The 14,951-nt window shown below is 38.9% G+C and overlaps 1 protein-coding gene across 3 annotated transcripts in view; it reads left to right on the top strand.

Annotated features, from left to right (window-relative positions):
• Nucleotides 1-14,951, top strand: part of FER (FER tyrosine kinase) — a 153,310-nt gene that overhangs the window by 2,151 nt on the left and 136,208 nt on the right. For all 3 annotated transcript variants that reach the window (XR_014516819.1, XM_083464481.1, XM_083464480.1), the window contains exons 2-5: nucleotides 6,424-6,519; nucleotides 6,970-7,236; nucleotides 9,248-9,421; nucleotides 9,850-9,949. Coding sequence is in view for 2 of the 3 variants with exons in the window: in XM_083464481.1 (XP_083320607.1) it covers nucleotides 7,030-7,236; nucleotides 9,248-9,421; nucleotides 9,850-9,949 (481 nt within the window). In the remaining variant the exon portion in view is untranslated. The remainder of the gene's footprint in view (nucleotides 1-6,423; nucleotides 6,520-6,969; nucleotides 7,237-9,247; nucleotides 9,422-9,849; nucleotides 9,950-14,951) is intronic.

The following is a 14,951-nucleotide window of genomic DNA, read 5'->3' as shown; positions in this document are numbered from 1 at the left end:
GTATTGCAGTCCTGAGCCAACTTTTGCTTGTACACAGTAGAGGAAGAGTGGAACTCTTACTCAGGCTTCTTAGAGCTATAGAAAGAGGTTGTTGAAGGTGATGTACTATTACACAAGGAGGTAGTAGAACACTTTATATATTTTTTTATTTTTATTACTTACTCAATTTTAGCAGTGGTCCTGGCAGAAACAAGTTCCTTATTTTGTGCTTGAATTTTATAATTTGGAGGAATGGGACCCATCTCTGGTAGGACTTACCAGTTGGATCTATTGGTTTATAATGTAGTTTTCTTTTTTGGTAGTGTCACAGAAGACTAGTGGCACAAAGAAAACTAGTTAAGCAGGTAGAGTAGGTTTTTAATCTAGTTGCAATTCGATTTGTGCTTCAGTGCCTTTCTGTTGTTGTCTTCAGAGTGTTGTATGGAAACAATTTGAAACATAAATGATTCAAATAAAATATCAAGTGGTTAACTGCTGTGAAGAACATGTTGCTGTCAAAGCAATAAAATGTTTCAACTTGTTAAATGTGTTTTTTGCAGAGTGGGTTAAAATCAATGTTGGGTCACTGCTGTCTGAAACCCCTAAGAGCTGCTACCAGTCAAACAAAACTAACTTCTAGGGATTGATGATCCGACTTGTAAAGCTTCCTATGTTACCAATACTCCCCCCACATGGAATTCTCTCTGCACCTGGATATGTAAAAGAAAATTCCTTGATACATAAAAGTAAACCACAGAAAGCTTAGCGTCTGCTGACAAACTTGGGTTGGTCTGTCATTGCTTGTAACAGCAATTTCAGTTGGTTGACTGCTTATCAGCTTATAAAAGAAATGGAGCCACCCAAAAAACAAAGTAGTCATTTCTGAATACTTGGGTGACTCCCTAGAAACGCAAACATGGGCCTTTGAAAACTGAAGTGAAAATACCTTTTAAAGCAGTGGTGGAAAATTCGTGGTCTTTCAGATGTTTGACTGCCACTGCTGTCGTTCCAGACCATTGGCCATGCTTGCTGGGCCTGATGGGAGTTTGAATCCAGCATCACCTGGAGGGCCACAGGTTCTTTCCCCTGCTCTAAATCAATCTGACAGATGGTGTTGAGATGCAGAAGCCAATATCACCAGTTGATGTCAATATTCTGTAATATATTTGCCACCATAGTCTATTCCAAAAGTCTTTATAATCAATTTAAAACCAGAACGATAATGTTAAGATGGAGTAAAAATCAGAGTCTCTGATTACTGAGTCCAAAGCATTAACCCTGGTCCTTAACATAATTTCCTGCCCCCATTTGCCATGAGGTGTGTTAGTTGTAAGTTTAGGTACATTTCAGCCACTGCTCTTTCCAAGGCTGTGGGGGTATGTGGGATATGAGGATGGGGGCACTATTGGATACCAAACCAAGAAACACCAGGACTTGTTTGATCAGAATGACAGTGGGATTGAACAGATTATTGACAAGAAAAGGAAGGCCTTTCAGATCTGGCAAAGAAATAGAAACTGTGCCACTAAGAAAAAAACCCTATGCCAACAGTAAGGGTAAGGTTTAAAGAAGAACCCTAGAGCTAAAGAACACCTGCTGGATAAAAAAACCCCTCAAGAGATCCAGCACTTAGCTGACATTCAGTATGCACAGAGTTTCTTTAAAGCCACAAAGACCATCTCTGGGCCAATAAATCATGGCATACCCCGCCTACGTTCAACAGACAGTACCACACTTCTAAAAGATAAAGAAGCTATTGCATTGTGCTGGAAAGAACATTACTAGCATTTCCTTACTGCAACTCCCTCGTAGCTGCTGAGGTCCTCACAAATTCTGCAAAAACAAATTAGAGATGAGCTTGCGGTATCTCCAAATCTGGGAGAGTAGTGTACAGCTATTAACGAAATGAAAAACAACAGAGCCAGCAGACCTGATGGGATACCTGCCGAAGTCTTCAAAGTGGGTGGAATTGAACTTAACCAACAGCTTCACAAACTCATTGAAAAAAATCTGGGAGAGAGGGGCGATCCCAGCAGACTTTAGGGATACCAAAATTATCAAACTCTTTTAAAAAGGTGATAGAACGGATTGCAGAAACTATTGAGGCAATTCTTTATTAGCTGTGACTTGCAAAATTCTTGCAAGGATCTTAGCAAACTGTCTCCTAACAATATCTGAGGCTACCCTTCCTGAATGGTTTTTGATGTTCTAGGGGGACAGTGGACGTGATTTATACAGCTTGACAGCTTCAAGAAAAATGCAGAGAGCAAAACCAACCCCTGTATATAGCATTAATTGACCAGACTAAGGTCTTTGACACTGTAAATCATAATGCCCTGTGGACTATCCTTCTGAAAATTGGCTGCCCAGATAAATCTGTAAACATTGTTTGGCTTCTCCATGATAATATGACAGCAACAATTGCAGATAACAATGGATCTCAAAGTGAACCATTCACAGTGGGATCAGGTGTTAAATAGGGTTGTGTTATCGCCCCAACTCTTATTTATATCTCCTTTGATTAGGTGACAACCAGGGTTTCTTTTCAGCCAAAACTCACAGGAGTGGGTAGCATCTCTCAGGCGGGCGCTATTGCCATTATAAGAGAACAAGGGAGGTGTCCATGGTGAGCTCTAGCACCTCTTTTTCTAGAAAAATAGCACTGGTTACAGTCAAACCTCATTTGTCGAATGTAATCCATTTCAGAAGAAAGTTCAACTTCTGAAACTTTTGACAACCGAGGCGCGGCTTCCGATTGGTTGCAGGAGCTTCTTGTACTCAAGCAGAAGCCATGTCGAATGTCCAGGTTCCGAAAAACGTTCAAGAACCGGAGCATTTACTTCTGAGCTTTTGGTGTTTAGGAGCCAAAACGTTCGAAAACAAAGCCGTTTGAGAACCAAGGTTTGACTGTACAACCAAAGGAATTGTAACTTCATATTATTAAAATTGTTGCAAACTGCAGTCTGCAACTCCTCTTCCCTTTGTCTGGATTAAGCAGTGGCACTCTGTCTCCAGTAGTTCAAGGCCCTTCACATTATAGCTCACCAGTGGCTTATATCATATCTCTGTGCTTGTGTGGGGAACACTGACCCTGCAAACTATGGCAATAATGAGGGCCTTCAGTTGACTTCAATTAGCTGGGGGTTTTTTGCCCTGGGTGAAGCCTCCGGGTGAAGGCTCCTAGCATGTGTGTGTGTACATAAATGTGCATGCAGGATGCCAAACTGGGTCTTTGACCCAGGAGAAATAAAGCCTAGTTTCGCCCCTGGTTTTAATGTCTCTTTAGTCTCTGTGTCTGTAAAGATATCAGGCACATGATAGATCAGAAAGCAAAGCTTACTGAGTGAAATTTCTCTTGTACTTTTGTGTGGATACCATGCATGGCTGCTTTATCCACTATTCCTCAACATCAGTTACATTATTTCCTACAAAATATGTAATGTTAAGCCTATGAGCTTGTTAGGACAGTTCAAGGTGCCCTTTGCTTCTCACATCATGGTATGAAGTTGGTGTATGTTCTCAGGTAACTATAGTTTCCTATAGAAACAACTATAGTTTCCTGGTTTGAATGGAATGGGGAAGTTTTGGTTTAATTAGAGACTTCCTGGTTTAATTGTGGCTTGTGAGAAGGGAGGAGCAAAGGAACTGCATGCACAGACAAAAGGTTATTTCATATCTTCTTCTAAGCTAAGGCTGTATCTGCCCTATACATTTAAAGCAGTATCATACCATTTCAAACAGTTGTGGTGTCTGCCAAAGACTCCTGGGAACTGTAGTTTGTTAAGGGTGCTGATTAATTTAGTATCATCAGCAAACTAGGACACCTAACTTGTCCTATTGTTTATGAGCAAGTTAAAAAGCACAGGTCCCAATACTGATGCTTGTGGGACTCCACATTCTACATCCCTCCATTTGGAGATCTGCCCATTTATTCCTATTCTGTTTCCTGCTGCTTAACCAATTCTTGATCCACAGAGGACCTCTTCTCTATTTTAAACCATATTTTATTGATTTTCAAATATAGCAGAACTAAATAAACAATAATATCATTACCAACCTAACCCCTCTCCCCGAAGTAGAGATAGCATTAAAGAATAGCACTTTGGAATCAACAGCTAAATTGATGCCATAAAACGAGAATAAATCAAACAAATGTATTATTCCACATTGCCTCTTATTTCATGGACCTCTCCTCTTATTTCATGACTTAGGTTTAGACAGGAATCTAGTGAGGTACCTTGTCAAAAACGTTTTGCAAGTCTCAAGTATCCATCCCTATCCATATACTTGCTGACACTTTCAAAGAACTCTGATAATGGGACTTTTATTTGATCACACAACCTTACAACATCTATATCCAGTACATTGCTGATCTGTACAGTGCTGGGATAGTGCTCCATTATGCATCTGGATCATAAAAGGCACAGTGACTCCACAACAGCAGCATAGAGGCTTGAATTGAAATGGGGTCTTCTACTCAGGGAATGCTCCTACTGAAAGGAGCAAAGTCAGGATCCATTCCAAGTAGTCTATAAAAGCAATAGCAGGCAGTTTTTATAGACTATCATAGTTTGGCATTTCAAACTTCTGACTTAGTTGTTGAGGATGTAATAACGGTATTCTAGAGTACATTATGTATATTTATGGGTGCTTATGTTGACTGATTGCTACACCCAAATTGTGAACAAGAGAACAGTTACACCTATAGCATTTTTAATGTATAAGATGATGCTTTATTAGTTAGCAGTTTATTCATGCCGCTTCATCTAGGAAAAATACAAGTGACTAGAAGAGATTATAACAAGAAATCCTACATTAGAACTTTAAGTATAGGGCAGTTTATATGCATAGTCAAATCTGAATTATTAGAAGCCAGGTTGCATAAAACTGAGAATAGGAGAGTGTGTTCTTGAGTATTGGCAAAAAAATGGGCCTTTGCCCTTATCTGTCACTATAGTAATTTAAAAAAATTAATTCATAATTTTGTAGAATTGTAGTAATCCACTGTTTTGGTCATATGTAATAGGGGTTAATTTCTCCAATAATACTTGAAGTCTAATTGTTCAGACACTATTTTGTTTTATTATTTATTGAAGCAAACCTTTTCATTTGTTGCTGCCATTTCTGTTTTGTGCCGTTGCAAGTGGCAACTAAATCCATCTTTGTTGACATCAGGAAAAATGAAATGTTTTATTTGTTCTGGGTTAATAATCCCAATGCTGTGTTATACAAAGTATTCTAACCATAAGAGGAATCTGGTGATTATAAAGAAGTTCAAATACTGCTAACCATAAAAACAATGCAATATCATGAGACGTTAAAACACGCAATTCTATTGTCAGTACAGATAAATGGGGTGATAGCCAATGAAGTCCAGATCTGTCACTGGAGGCTCAGGTAGCCTCAGTGGCTAGAAGTGTCCTTTGCCAACTACAACTTTTTCTTTTAATCATATTGGACAGTTGGGCATCATTAGCAAACTTGGCTATCTCACTCCTCAACCCAAGCTCTAAATCATTCAGGGGGAAAGCCAAAAAGGCGCAGATCACAATACTAATCCTTGCAGGATTGTGCTTTTTATGTCCCTGCATTGAAAGAACCAGTCGTTTATTCCTACTCTCTCCGTTCTGTTTCTAAACCGGTTACTGATTCATAAGAAGATCTCTTCTCTTACTCCATGCCTGCTAAATTTACGTAGGAGTCTTTAGCAAAGGTACTTTTATCATGGGTTATACAGATGGGGCACTTCCAAACATTGAAGAACCTGCTTTATACTGTTTGTGTTTCATCCCTGGTCAACACTGAGTCTGCTGAGAAATGTGGGGTTTTTCCCCTGCAAGTTTCAGGAATGTACATTTTGGATTTATATTGTTTGCTCTTTTTGTCTACTACGTATAGAATTCTGGCACAATGCTATTGACTTCAATATTTGACAGTCAGTTGTAAAGGATATGAACTATTATGGTCAGGGAGACAGAGCAACTGTGGTTTTTATGTACTTATATAGTTATATTGACAGAAACGGAAGCAAGTGAATTTCATGGGCCTTTGTTAACAGTGTGCAGATCTTTGTGATTATGAGGTTTTGCAAGCCGGTGGGAGTTTTGCTCTTTTACATTTTGGTCCCTGCAAGTGATCAGGCCAAAGAATATGCAGGTGTGTTGAGCAAAAAGCAAGGCTCCCTGGAGGAGCCAGAGGTATGTCAGCGAGCAGCAGCAAGTCTGGTAGAACAGAGGGAGGGTTTGGTGGCCTCAGCAACAGGATTCCCAATCTGATGAAAGTCGGTGAAGAACTTTATTGGAGTTGGTGTGAATGATCAGGCATAAGTATGTCTTTCTGCTGACATGAAGGCCTGATAATGCAGTGTCTCCTACTTCAGGATTCATGAAGTTTCCTTTAGTGTTGTAGGCAAACTAGATCATACAATATTTTTGTTTTGTATAGACAGGATAACCGGAAGAGGGAATTGAAAGTGCTGGACGAAGGACCACGGCACAAGTGTTGGAAAATAAATTTGTGGGAAGAAAACTTTTTTTAAAGGTACGTTTCTTAAATTTTGTTCTCTTTCTGTCTGTGTCGTTTTCATTCTTTTCTGGTATGTCCTATCTAGGGCACTTACCAGCAGTTGTTAAAAATTAGAATTTCCCAGCAAATGCTTTGAGGTTTTGTCCTAACTAGAACTGCTGTCTCATTTCACTTCAGCTTTTTCACTCATGCTGCTGATAGAGATATTTGTGCTTCCTTTTAAATGTATGCTTCCTCATTTTGTAGAAGGAGCTGGCAGGGGTGGGTGATGGTTGTGGACTGGAGGAGACCTAATTTGATAATTTAAACACTTTGAAAGTCACAAACTGCCTCTCTTCTAGAGTGTAGTTGAGCTTACTTCTTGTTTTAAGTGTCTTAGTGAGACACAGAATCATTGCCATGCAAATATATCATTAATACGTTCTGCTTTTGACATCTTTCTCATTAGTCTTGTTCTGTCTACAGATGTGTTGACCAGAAGAATCTCTCACTAGTGGCCCTTGAAAATCTAGTGCCTTATAAAAGATGGGGTTTGGAAGTGACCTGAAGTATTCTCATGAAGCATTGGTAAAACTGCAAGATTGGGAATTACGGCTGCTAGAAACGGTAAAGAAATTTATGGCCATGAGAATAAAAAGTGACAAGGAATATGCATCCACTTTACAGAATCTTTGCAATCAGGTTGATAAAGAGAGTACTTCACAACTGGATTATGTTAGTAATGTATCTAAGGTAAGAAAAATGAGGAATTTGAATTGGTCACACTTTTGTGTATTAGATTTACAAATAGTAAATTTTATAGCCAAGAGGTGTAATAATGTTTAAGGCTGCAGTCCTAATCATACTTATCTGGAGAGAAGTACTGTTGACTGGCTGGACTTATATAACCACCCTTAGGATTTCAATGTATGTTTGGGTGGTGTTAAACTAAAGGGTTTTTTGGGGGGGAGGGGAATGTTTTTGGGTTGAGACTAATCAGGTTGGCAGTCTCTGAACTGAAGTCATATATATATTTCAGACTCTATGGATTGAAAGACGTTCATACTGCCTCTCCTAGCAGACATCCTCACTGTAGCCCAGAGCAATGGGTTTGCATTCTCTTGCTGTCAGTTGTCTCTCAGTCTCTGCTTTTCATATCTTTGGAAGATCATTACAGTGACTACTAGCCACGAGGGCTATGCTCTGCCTCCACTGTCAGAGGCAGTATATCTCTGAATAGCAGTTGCTAGAAATCACAGGTGGGCAGTGTGTTGCTGCATTCCTGTCCTGCTTACGGGACTTCCACCATCAGCTAGTTGGCCATTGTGAGAACAGGATGATTAATTAGATAGGATAGGCCATTGGCCTGATAAGCAGACTGTTCTTACTTTATGTTCTTATGGCGTAGTTGGACCTCTCTGGTCTCTTCCATTTGCTGTGTCCTGTAGCTTTCCCCATCCTGTATTACATTTGCCATTTGCAAGAGTGGAGATTAATACCCCCCCATCCTGACTTACAGGATAATTTCACCTTTACCTTTTACGTTACAGGATAAATGTTCTAAAAACAGTAGATATAACACGGTTTGCAGGTATGCTGTACCTATTGTGGCATTGATTGAATTATGTTGGTTTTGATACCTGTGTACTTGAGCTACTAACAGAGTAGGCTGGTTTACCTTGACATCTGCTTGTGAACCATGTGGTCTTTTTCTAATTCAGATTCATCTTCTCAAGGCATTAATGAAATGCAGCTCACAAAAACGTAAAATGAAATAACATGTTATTAATATGCATTGGAATAAGAACTGCACATTGCTTTAGTTGGGTTTATTAGCAATATAAATCAGTTTAGCGGATAAATAGAAGTACTTTTAGTTACACTCAAAGTTGAGCATTAGTAGCGTGGCTTCTTTTCCCTGTAAGAATGATAGTTTCATTATAATATCTCCTTCGCCTTTTCTGTTCAGCTACCTTTGGGGGTCTATTTGGAACATTAATGGCGCTTGCTGCAGATTTTATTTATTATCACTTTTGCAATCTCTGTTCTTCAATTACAGTTTTATTAAATTAATAGATAAATCATTTTATGACCCAAAGATTCTTGGGAGGAAAAGTTCTTATTTTCTATTCAAAACATGTATCAGGCCAATTTCAATTCAGGCTCTCAATTCTGTTTCATAATAGTTTTATTCTGTAGTTTGAGGCTGCAGTCCTGTACCCATTTACCTTAGAGTAAGTCCTGTTGGACTCAGTAGGATATACATCTGAGTAAACATGCATAGAATTATGCTGTGAATGTAGCCTATTGTGCCCGCTGTCCTTTTCTAAATCTAAGCTGTACTTCAAACCTTCCAGTAATTCATTTATTGCTACATTTCTGGCCCTCTTGTCTCTAGGAAGCTCAAGATAGCTTATATGGTTTACATCCTCCCCATTTTATCCTCACAACAACCCTGTGAGGTAGGTTAGGCTAAGAGACAGTGTCTGGCCCCGTGGTCTGCAGGAATTCAGTAGTAGAATGATTTCCTTTCAATGTGTTTATTTCCTAAAACTGGGAAGTGTTTGCAATATGTCACCAATTTTGTGTATGATTGTATTGTCAGGTGACAGTTCTGTGTGTAGAATCCACAAATGCAGTCAGATGTTTTTATTCCTACTGTACAGTGATCTTTATTGCTATGTATCTAGTACTACATACTACTGTAAAAAAAAAAAATCTAATAGACAATAACAAATAAGTTCTCATCTCTTGTTTTCTCAAGTCCTGGCTGCTCATTGTGCAGCAAACGGAACAGCTTAGCAAGATCATGAAAACGCATGCAGAAGACTTGAATGCTGGGCCATTACATAGACTTACCATGATGATCAAAGATAAGCAACAAATCAAGAAGAGTTACATAGGTGTTTACCAGCAAATTGAGGCAGAGATGTTCAAGGTATCTCATTCAATCATTATTCTGATTTTTTTAGTTTGTAGAACAAATTTAGCAACCAAAATCACCCATCACTGCTTTGTGATCAAAGGCATTGGTGGATTTCTGAGAGAATGTCACCTTATATTGAGCACTTTTACTGGAATACAATAATAATTTGAACTAAACAGTATTTAAATAGTATCCCTGTGCCTTATTCTCTCAAAAATATAATCCAAGGTTCAGCTCAAATGCTAGTCTATTGAAGCTGCCCAGATACTTCTGCTTGGTAGTGCTCCACTTAAGTAATAGTAACGATTGAGTGTGAATTGCTGTGTCTGATTGTGTAGGACAGACTGTGCATCCTTTCAGCACGTGGCTGAAACACCTTTTTTCTCTCCAAAGAGTGTCCTCACACATCTCTTGTTGGTTTGTTTGTTTTTTCTTGCTAGGTTACAAAAACAGAATTGGAAAAATTAAAATCTGCTTATAGACAATTAATTAAGGAAGTAAATTCTGCAAAAGAGAAGTATAAGGAAGCTCTGTCTAAAGGTAGGTTCTTAATGATAAATAGTACTACCTTTTGTATCTGCTGTGACCCTTTCATGAAACACTCAAAACAACATGTGTAATAAGACCTTAATAGAAACAGGAAAAATTAGTGGCTAAGTAATTGGCTAGATACGTAGTTGGAATCATCGTGGAATACAGCTGTATCCCATCCCACAGGCAATCTTGTCCGTAGCAACTGTTTGAGCTTTTTCTACAGTCTCTTATATTTCAAATGTTGATCTGCACAACTCCTTAGCTGCACCTAAAAAAGAAATACGGTCCTTCTAAATTATGTGTTTAGCTTAATATATCTATGTAGAATTGCACTTACTATTATTGTATAAGTATCTTTCTGGTAACTTTCTATGTTTTTATGTTGGAAAATTTTTTGGAAAATTAAAAAGAAGACATAAACAAATCCTGTGGGTATTTCAACTTCGCACATTGACTTGATGCTGACCTCCAACTTGTGAATGCATAGTAACATAGAAAGTCTTACTCTGGAGTCATATATTTGTGGGTGCCTATCAATGAAATGCTACATTGATCACAGGTCATTTGCCAGAAAACCCCATTCCCACAGTTTCCAATAAAAATTACCATGTTTGACACTTGCTCATGATACTTTGTATATATGGCTTCAGATGGATTTTATTTTATTCATGCTTTTAGAGAATACACTCATCCAAGTAAAAAACATAATATTTTGTGTTTTAGTTAATATTATTTAAGGAAGCTGGCAAATGTTACATTGGTCACCTAGGAATTACCCATTACTACTTTATTCAAAAACAGAAATACAGCATGTCAACAAATAATCACAAGTATGAGTGTATTTAGCAGTGTTATCTGAATCTCTTGATAAGGACACAGATCAGTGCATTTTAATGTTCAACTAATGTGGTTATCTTACTAGGGATGTTGTACTGAAGGGGTGACTTTGAAAAAAGGGTTTTGAAGTAATGGTCTCAAGTAATTGTATTAACTTCCCAGTGTGGTGCTGTAACCAGCATTTTTAATAAAGGCCTCAGAAGTATAAATAAGTGAAGTATTCAAATGATTAGTTTGGAATAATGTAGCAGTTATGACAGCAATAAATTCATAAACATACTCTTCAAAGGAGTTACAGAAAGCTACTAAGTTGTAGGCAACATTTTTGTGGACACATTTTTGAAGTTGCAGCCTGTTTTGGCAAATATGTACACACATTCTTCAGTTGTTGTCTGTTGTTGTCTGCATTGAGCCAAAGCTAATATGTTGATCTGCTCACTTTCAGGAGCATACTTTGCTAATTTCATGTGATGCAGCAACCTCTGGTAGTAGGAGTGGTTTAACATGATCTGACAGCAAGTTTCAAGAGTTTCCCCATGAAGGTAGTAGCTTGTGAGGGGTGGGGTGGCAGAGGCAGTGGCATTGGCATCCTCCTGGGATCCTTGTCACAACAGGGATGAGGTGAGGAGGTGCCAGTGAGGGTGGAATTGCTCAGGGACTGTGGTCCTGCAGGTGTGTGCACACCTGGGGGGCTGCCAGCATGAACCTTCAGCTCCTATGACCCCATCAATTCTTATGTCTTCAGGATCTTCATGGTGACAAGTTGGGGTCAAAATATAACAGATTGGATTATTGTAATTGGCAGCAAACTGAATTAACCCTTTAACCAGAAGTTGAATGAACTGCTATCTACAGTGGTGCCCCGCAAGACGAATGCCTCGCAAGACGGAAAACTCGTTAGACGAAAGAGTTTTCCGTTTTGGAGGTGCTTCGCAAAACGAATTTCCTATGGGCTTGCTTCACAAGACGACAATGCCTTGCGAGTTCCTGCGGGTTTTTTTTCCTTCCCCCCCTTTTTCTAAGCCGCTAAGCCGCTTATCAGCTGATCCGATCAGCAGATAAGCCGCTAAAAGCCGCTAATAGCGCTAATCCGCTAATCCGTCAATGGGCTTGCTTCACAAGATGAAAAAACCGCTAGACGAAGAGAATCACGGAATGGATTCTTTTCGTCTTGCGAGGCACCACTGTAGTTATTTGAGAAATAGTTTTTGTAATGTGTACTCTCTTCTGTGTTCTGTCCCATCTTAGGCATGGATGGCAGGAATCATAGAGCTCTTTACCTTGGGAGATCCTCTTGGTCCTTGTTCTTATCTGATGGCATTCTGCCATTACATGAAAATATTTTTGTTTTGACGTGTTTCCCTCCCCATAGATATGGATTTATTTTGCAGGCTGCTTTCCTTTTGTGTAGGGATGAGAGGCCTGTGTGTGGTTTTTTTTAATATACTTCAAGTTTAATGTTGCCCCCTTGAGGTTCAGGTTTTGAACTAGAAAATCAGGATACAAGTTGTTAATAAATAGGCTTGGATGTTGAATGCTAGCTAAATGGCATTTGAACATTTACCAACAGTAAAAATAGATTCTGTCTGTATCTGGTTTCCATTAGAACCTAACATCTTTTTGGGACAAGTGCAAAATTTAAAAGAATTAGGCTGCAACCCTACACCCACTTATCTGGGAACAAATCCCATTGAATTCAGTGGGGTGTGTTGCTGAGTAGACATGTATAGGATTGCCCTTGTTAGGGAGGCAGAAATAGGAACTAGAATAAACAGTACTCCAGACTTGCAGTTCCTCTGATTACATTCTAATGTCACAGCAAGCCACAATGAATGGTTTAGCATAAATGTGCAGATTGCTCCCACTTCACTCCAAACCTCAACTCTTGGCTTCTGGTTGCATCTGAACCGGGATTGTGGTTTGTTTTACTCCAAACAAACCATGATCAGAAAGTTTGTTCTTGGTTTACCAATCCTAGTTTGCTTGAGTGAAACGAACCACGATAATCCAGTTTGGGTGCAATGCTAAGCTGAGGATTGTGGTTTGCTGCTCCAGTGCTCCAGTTCACTAGTGAGGTGGAGCAAAACAGGAGTCATCTGGTTTACTGTGGCTTGTGAACACACCCATTGTGTTTGTAACTTGGAAAGTTTAACATCGTGTTCTTTCTGTTTGTCTGTCTATGACGGGCTTTACTTGGTATTGGTTTAATGTGCAGGCTTCTTCAACAAATTAACTTGCCCTCATACTATTGTGGTATGAATCTGCAACTTGCACACATGGGTTAGTATTTTAATGGGCAAAATCAGAACAAAACCCAGAAATTATCCATCAAAACAAACTGCCGAAAAAGAGACCACGTCTCAGGATGCTGATAAATATTTATTGGTAACCCAGCACAAATCATTCAAAAGGCCTTGACTAAGAGCGTTATGTACTATTGAAAATATTTTCAATAACTCAAAGCAGTATCTAAAATGATAATCTCCAGATATCACTGCAGGTATATAAAGCCCCTGAAAAAGACCTTTTCTGCTGAACTGTGATGGGTTATCCGTAAATACCTATCAGCATCCTGAGACTTGGTCTCTCTTTTGGCAGTGGGGGGAAATACGCAAACGCAAAGCCCCTCAGATGGGAAATGAAATTGGCTTTCAGTAGGTGCATTGCACACTCTTTGTGTGGTTGCTCACAAGCTTGATAGCTAGAACAGTTTTACAAGCATTCTTTCTTGTACAAATTGAACTTGTGTAATGGAATTCTATAATGGTCTTTGTGGCCTGACATACTGCACACAACCTTGTACTATATTAAACATTAGCAACAGGTGATGGCAATAGTTATAATTAGAACGTTTTGTGAAACCATTTTACAGCAAAAGAGGAATCTCTTACTTTCTTCATCTTTTATTGAAAAATAGAACATGTGTGCACCTGTCTTTAGCTTTGTTACAAAAATAAAAAAGAAGTAAAACTGCAGCACTTAGAACACTGAAGCTGACAATAAACATGCTCTTCATTGTACTCCAGTCCAGTTCTAAGTCTGACATACAAAGGGAATACAAAGCCAGCCCTGTTTTAAAACATTTTATATCCTGCGTATTTTGGCACTTCAGCTGGTTTTCAATAAAAAGTACAGCAGATTGGACAAATAATGGTCTTAGTTTTTCTGCCAGGTTTTGTCCACAATGTGTGATATCGTTGCATGCCACCATGTGGACCTGGCACAGCACAGAGTGCGTGGAATTTTGGAAAAGAAGACAGAGTGCATGGTATTGGCAGAGCACACTGATGCTCTTATGGTATGAGCGGCATTGAGTGTGGCTTGAGCCTTTGCCAGGCTTCTCAGGTTAAGGTGGAGCTAGGAAGGTTGCTTTATGATTCTTGAGGTTTATGTCAGCCTGGCTGTTTGACACTCAGTCTTGAGCATTATCTATTTCTTATTTTGCCTGCCTACAGTGCTGCTAATATCCTGTCCAAATTTAGATGTGACATTAAGCACCGGATTGTTTGCTTTCGCTTACCTTAGCATCTGGAGTGTGAGTGAGATATGAGTGGCGCAAGGAGGGAAGGAATTATGTTATTTGGGCTTGATCCAATCCTCATATGGTTTGTGTCCTCCCCTCCACCCTACATTAGTCCTCTTTTCACCATTCATCCAGGAAAACAGTAATAGAAATGGTATATACACATTCTGGAACTCGGAAGGTGGTTCAAGAAGATCAGTGAAATAACTGCAGGAAGGAGAGCAGAATAACTGCTGGATTTAGTTTTAAATTATCAATATGCATATAAAGTGGATATGTCTGAACTTAAACCGTAACAGACTGGAAATTTAATCCAATTTATTGACTTAAGGAAGATTTTAGTTATTTCCTCCCTGGTTTTAATTGAGGCCAAGGCATTCTTATAATTTTTTAAAATGCTGAAGTTTAGGTGTCGAGAAAAGTGACAGAGATGTTCTCATGTAAGATAAAGATTAATTTTAATGTCCAATTAATGAGATTCTTTTTAATATGGCACAGTCAAGACTAATTTGCAAGCTGACCAAAAATATTTTGCAAGCAGAATTTGTTCCTCTCTTTGATCCAGTTGAAATGTTACTTAAAAATAAATGTGGGCATTGGAAGTGCAACTGTACAAGACATTCAAAGGAATACTAAGTAGTATCTTCT

Source organism: Podarcis liolepis (assembly GCF_965112155.1).
Source record: "Podarcis liolepis genome assembly, chromosome: 11".
Classification (NCBI taxonomy): Eukaryota; Metazoa; Chordata; class Lepidosauria; order Squamata; family Lacertidae; genus Podarcis; species Podarcis liolepis.
The sequence above is the reverse complement of the archived record's forward strand: the minus strand, read 5'-3'. Positions and strand labels throughout refer to the sequence as shown.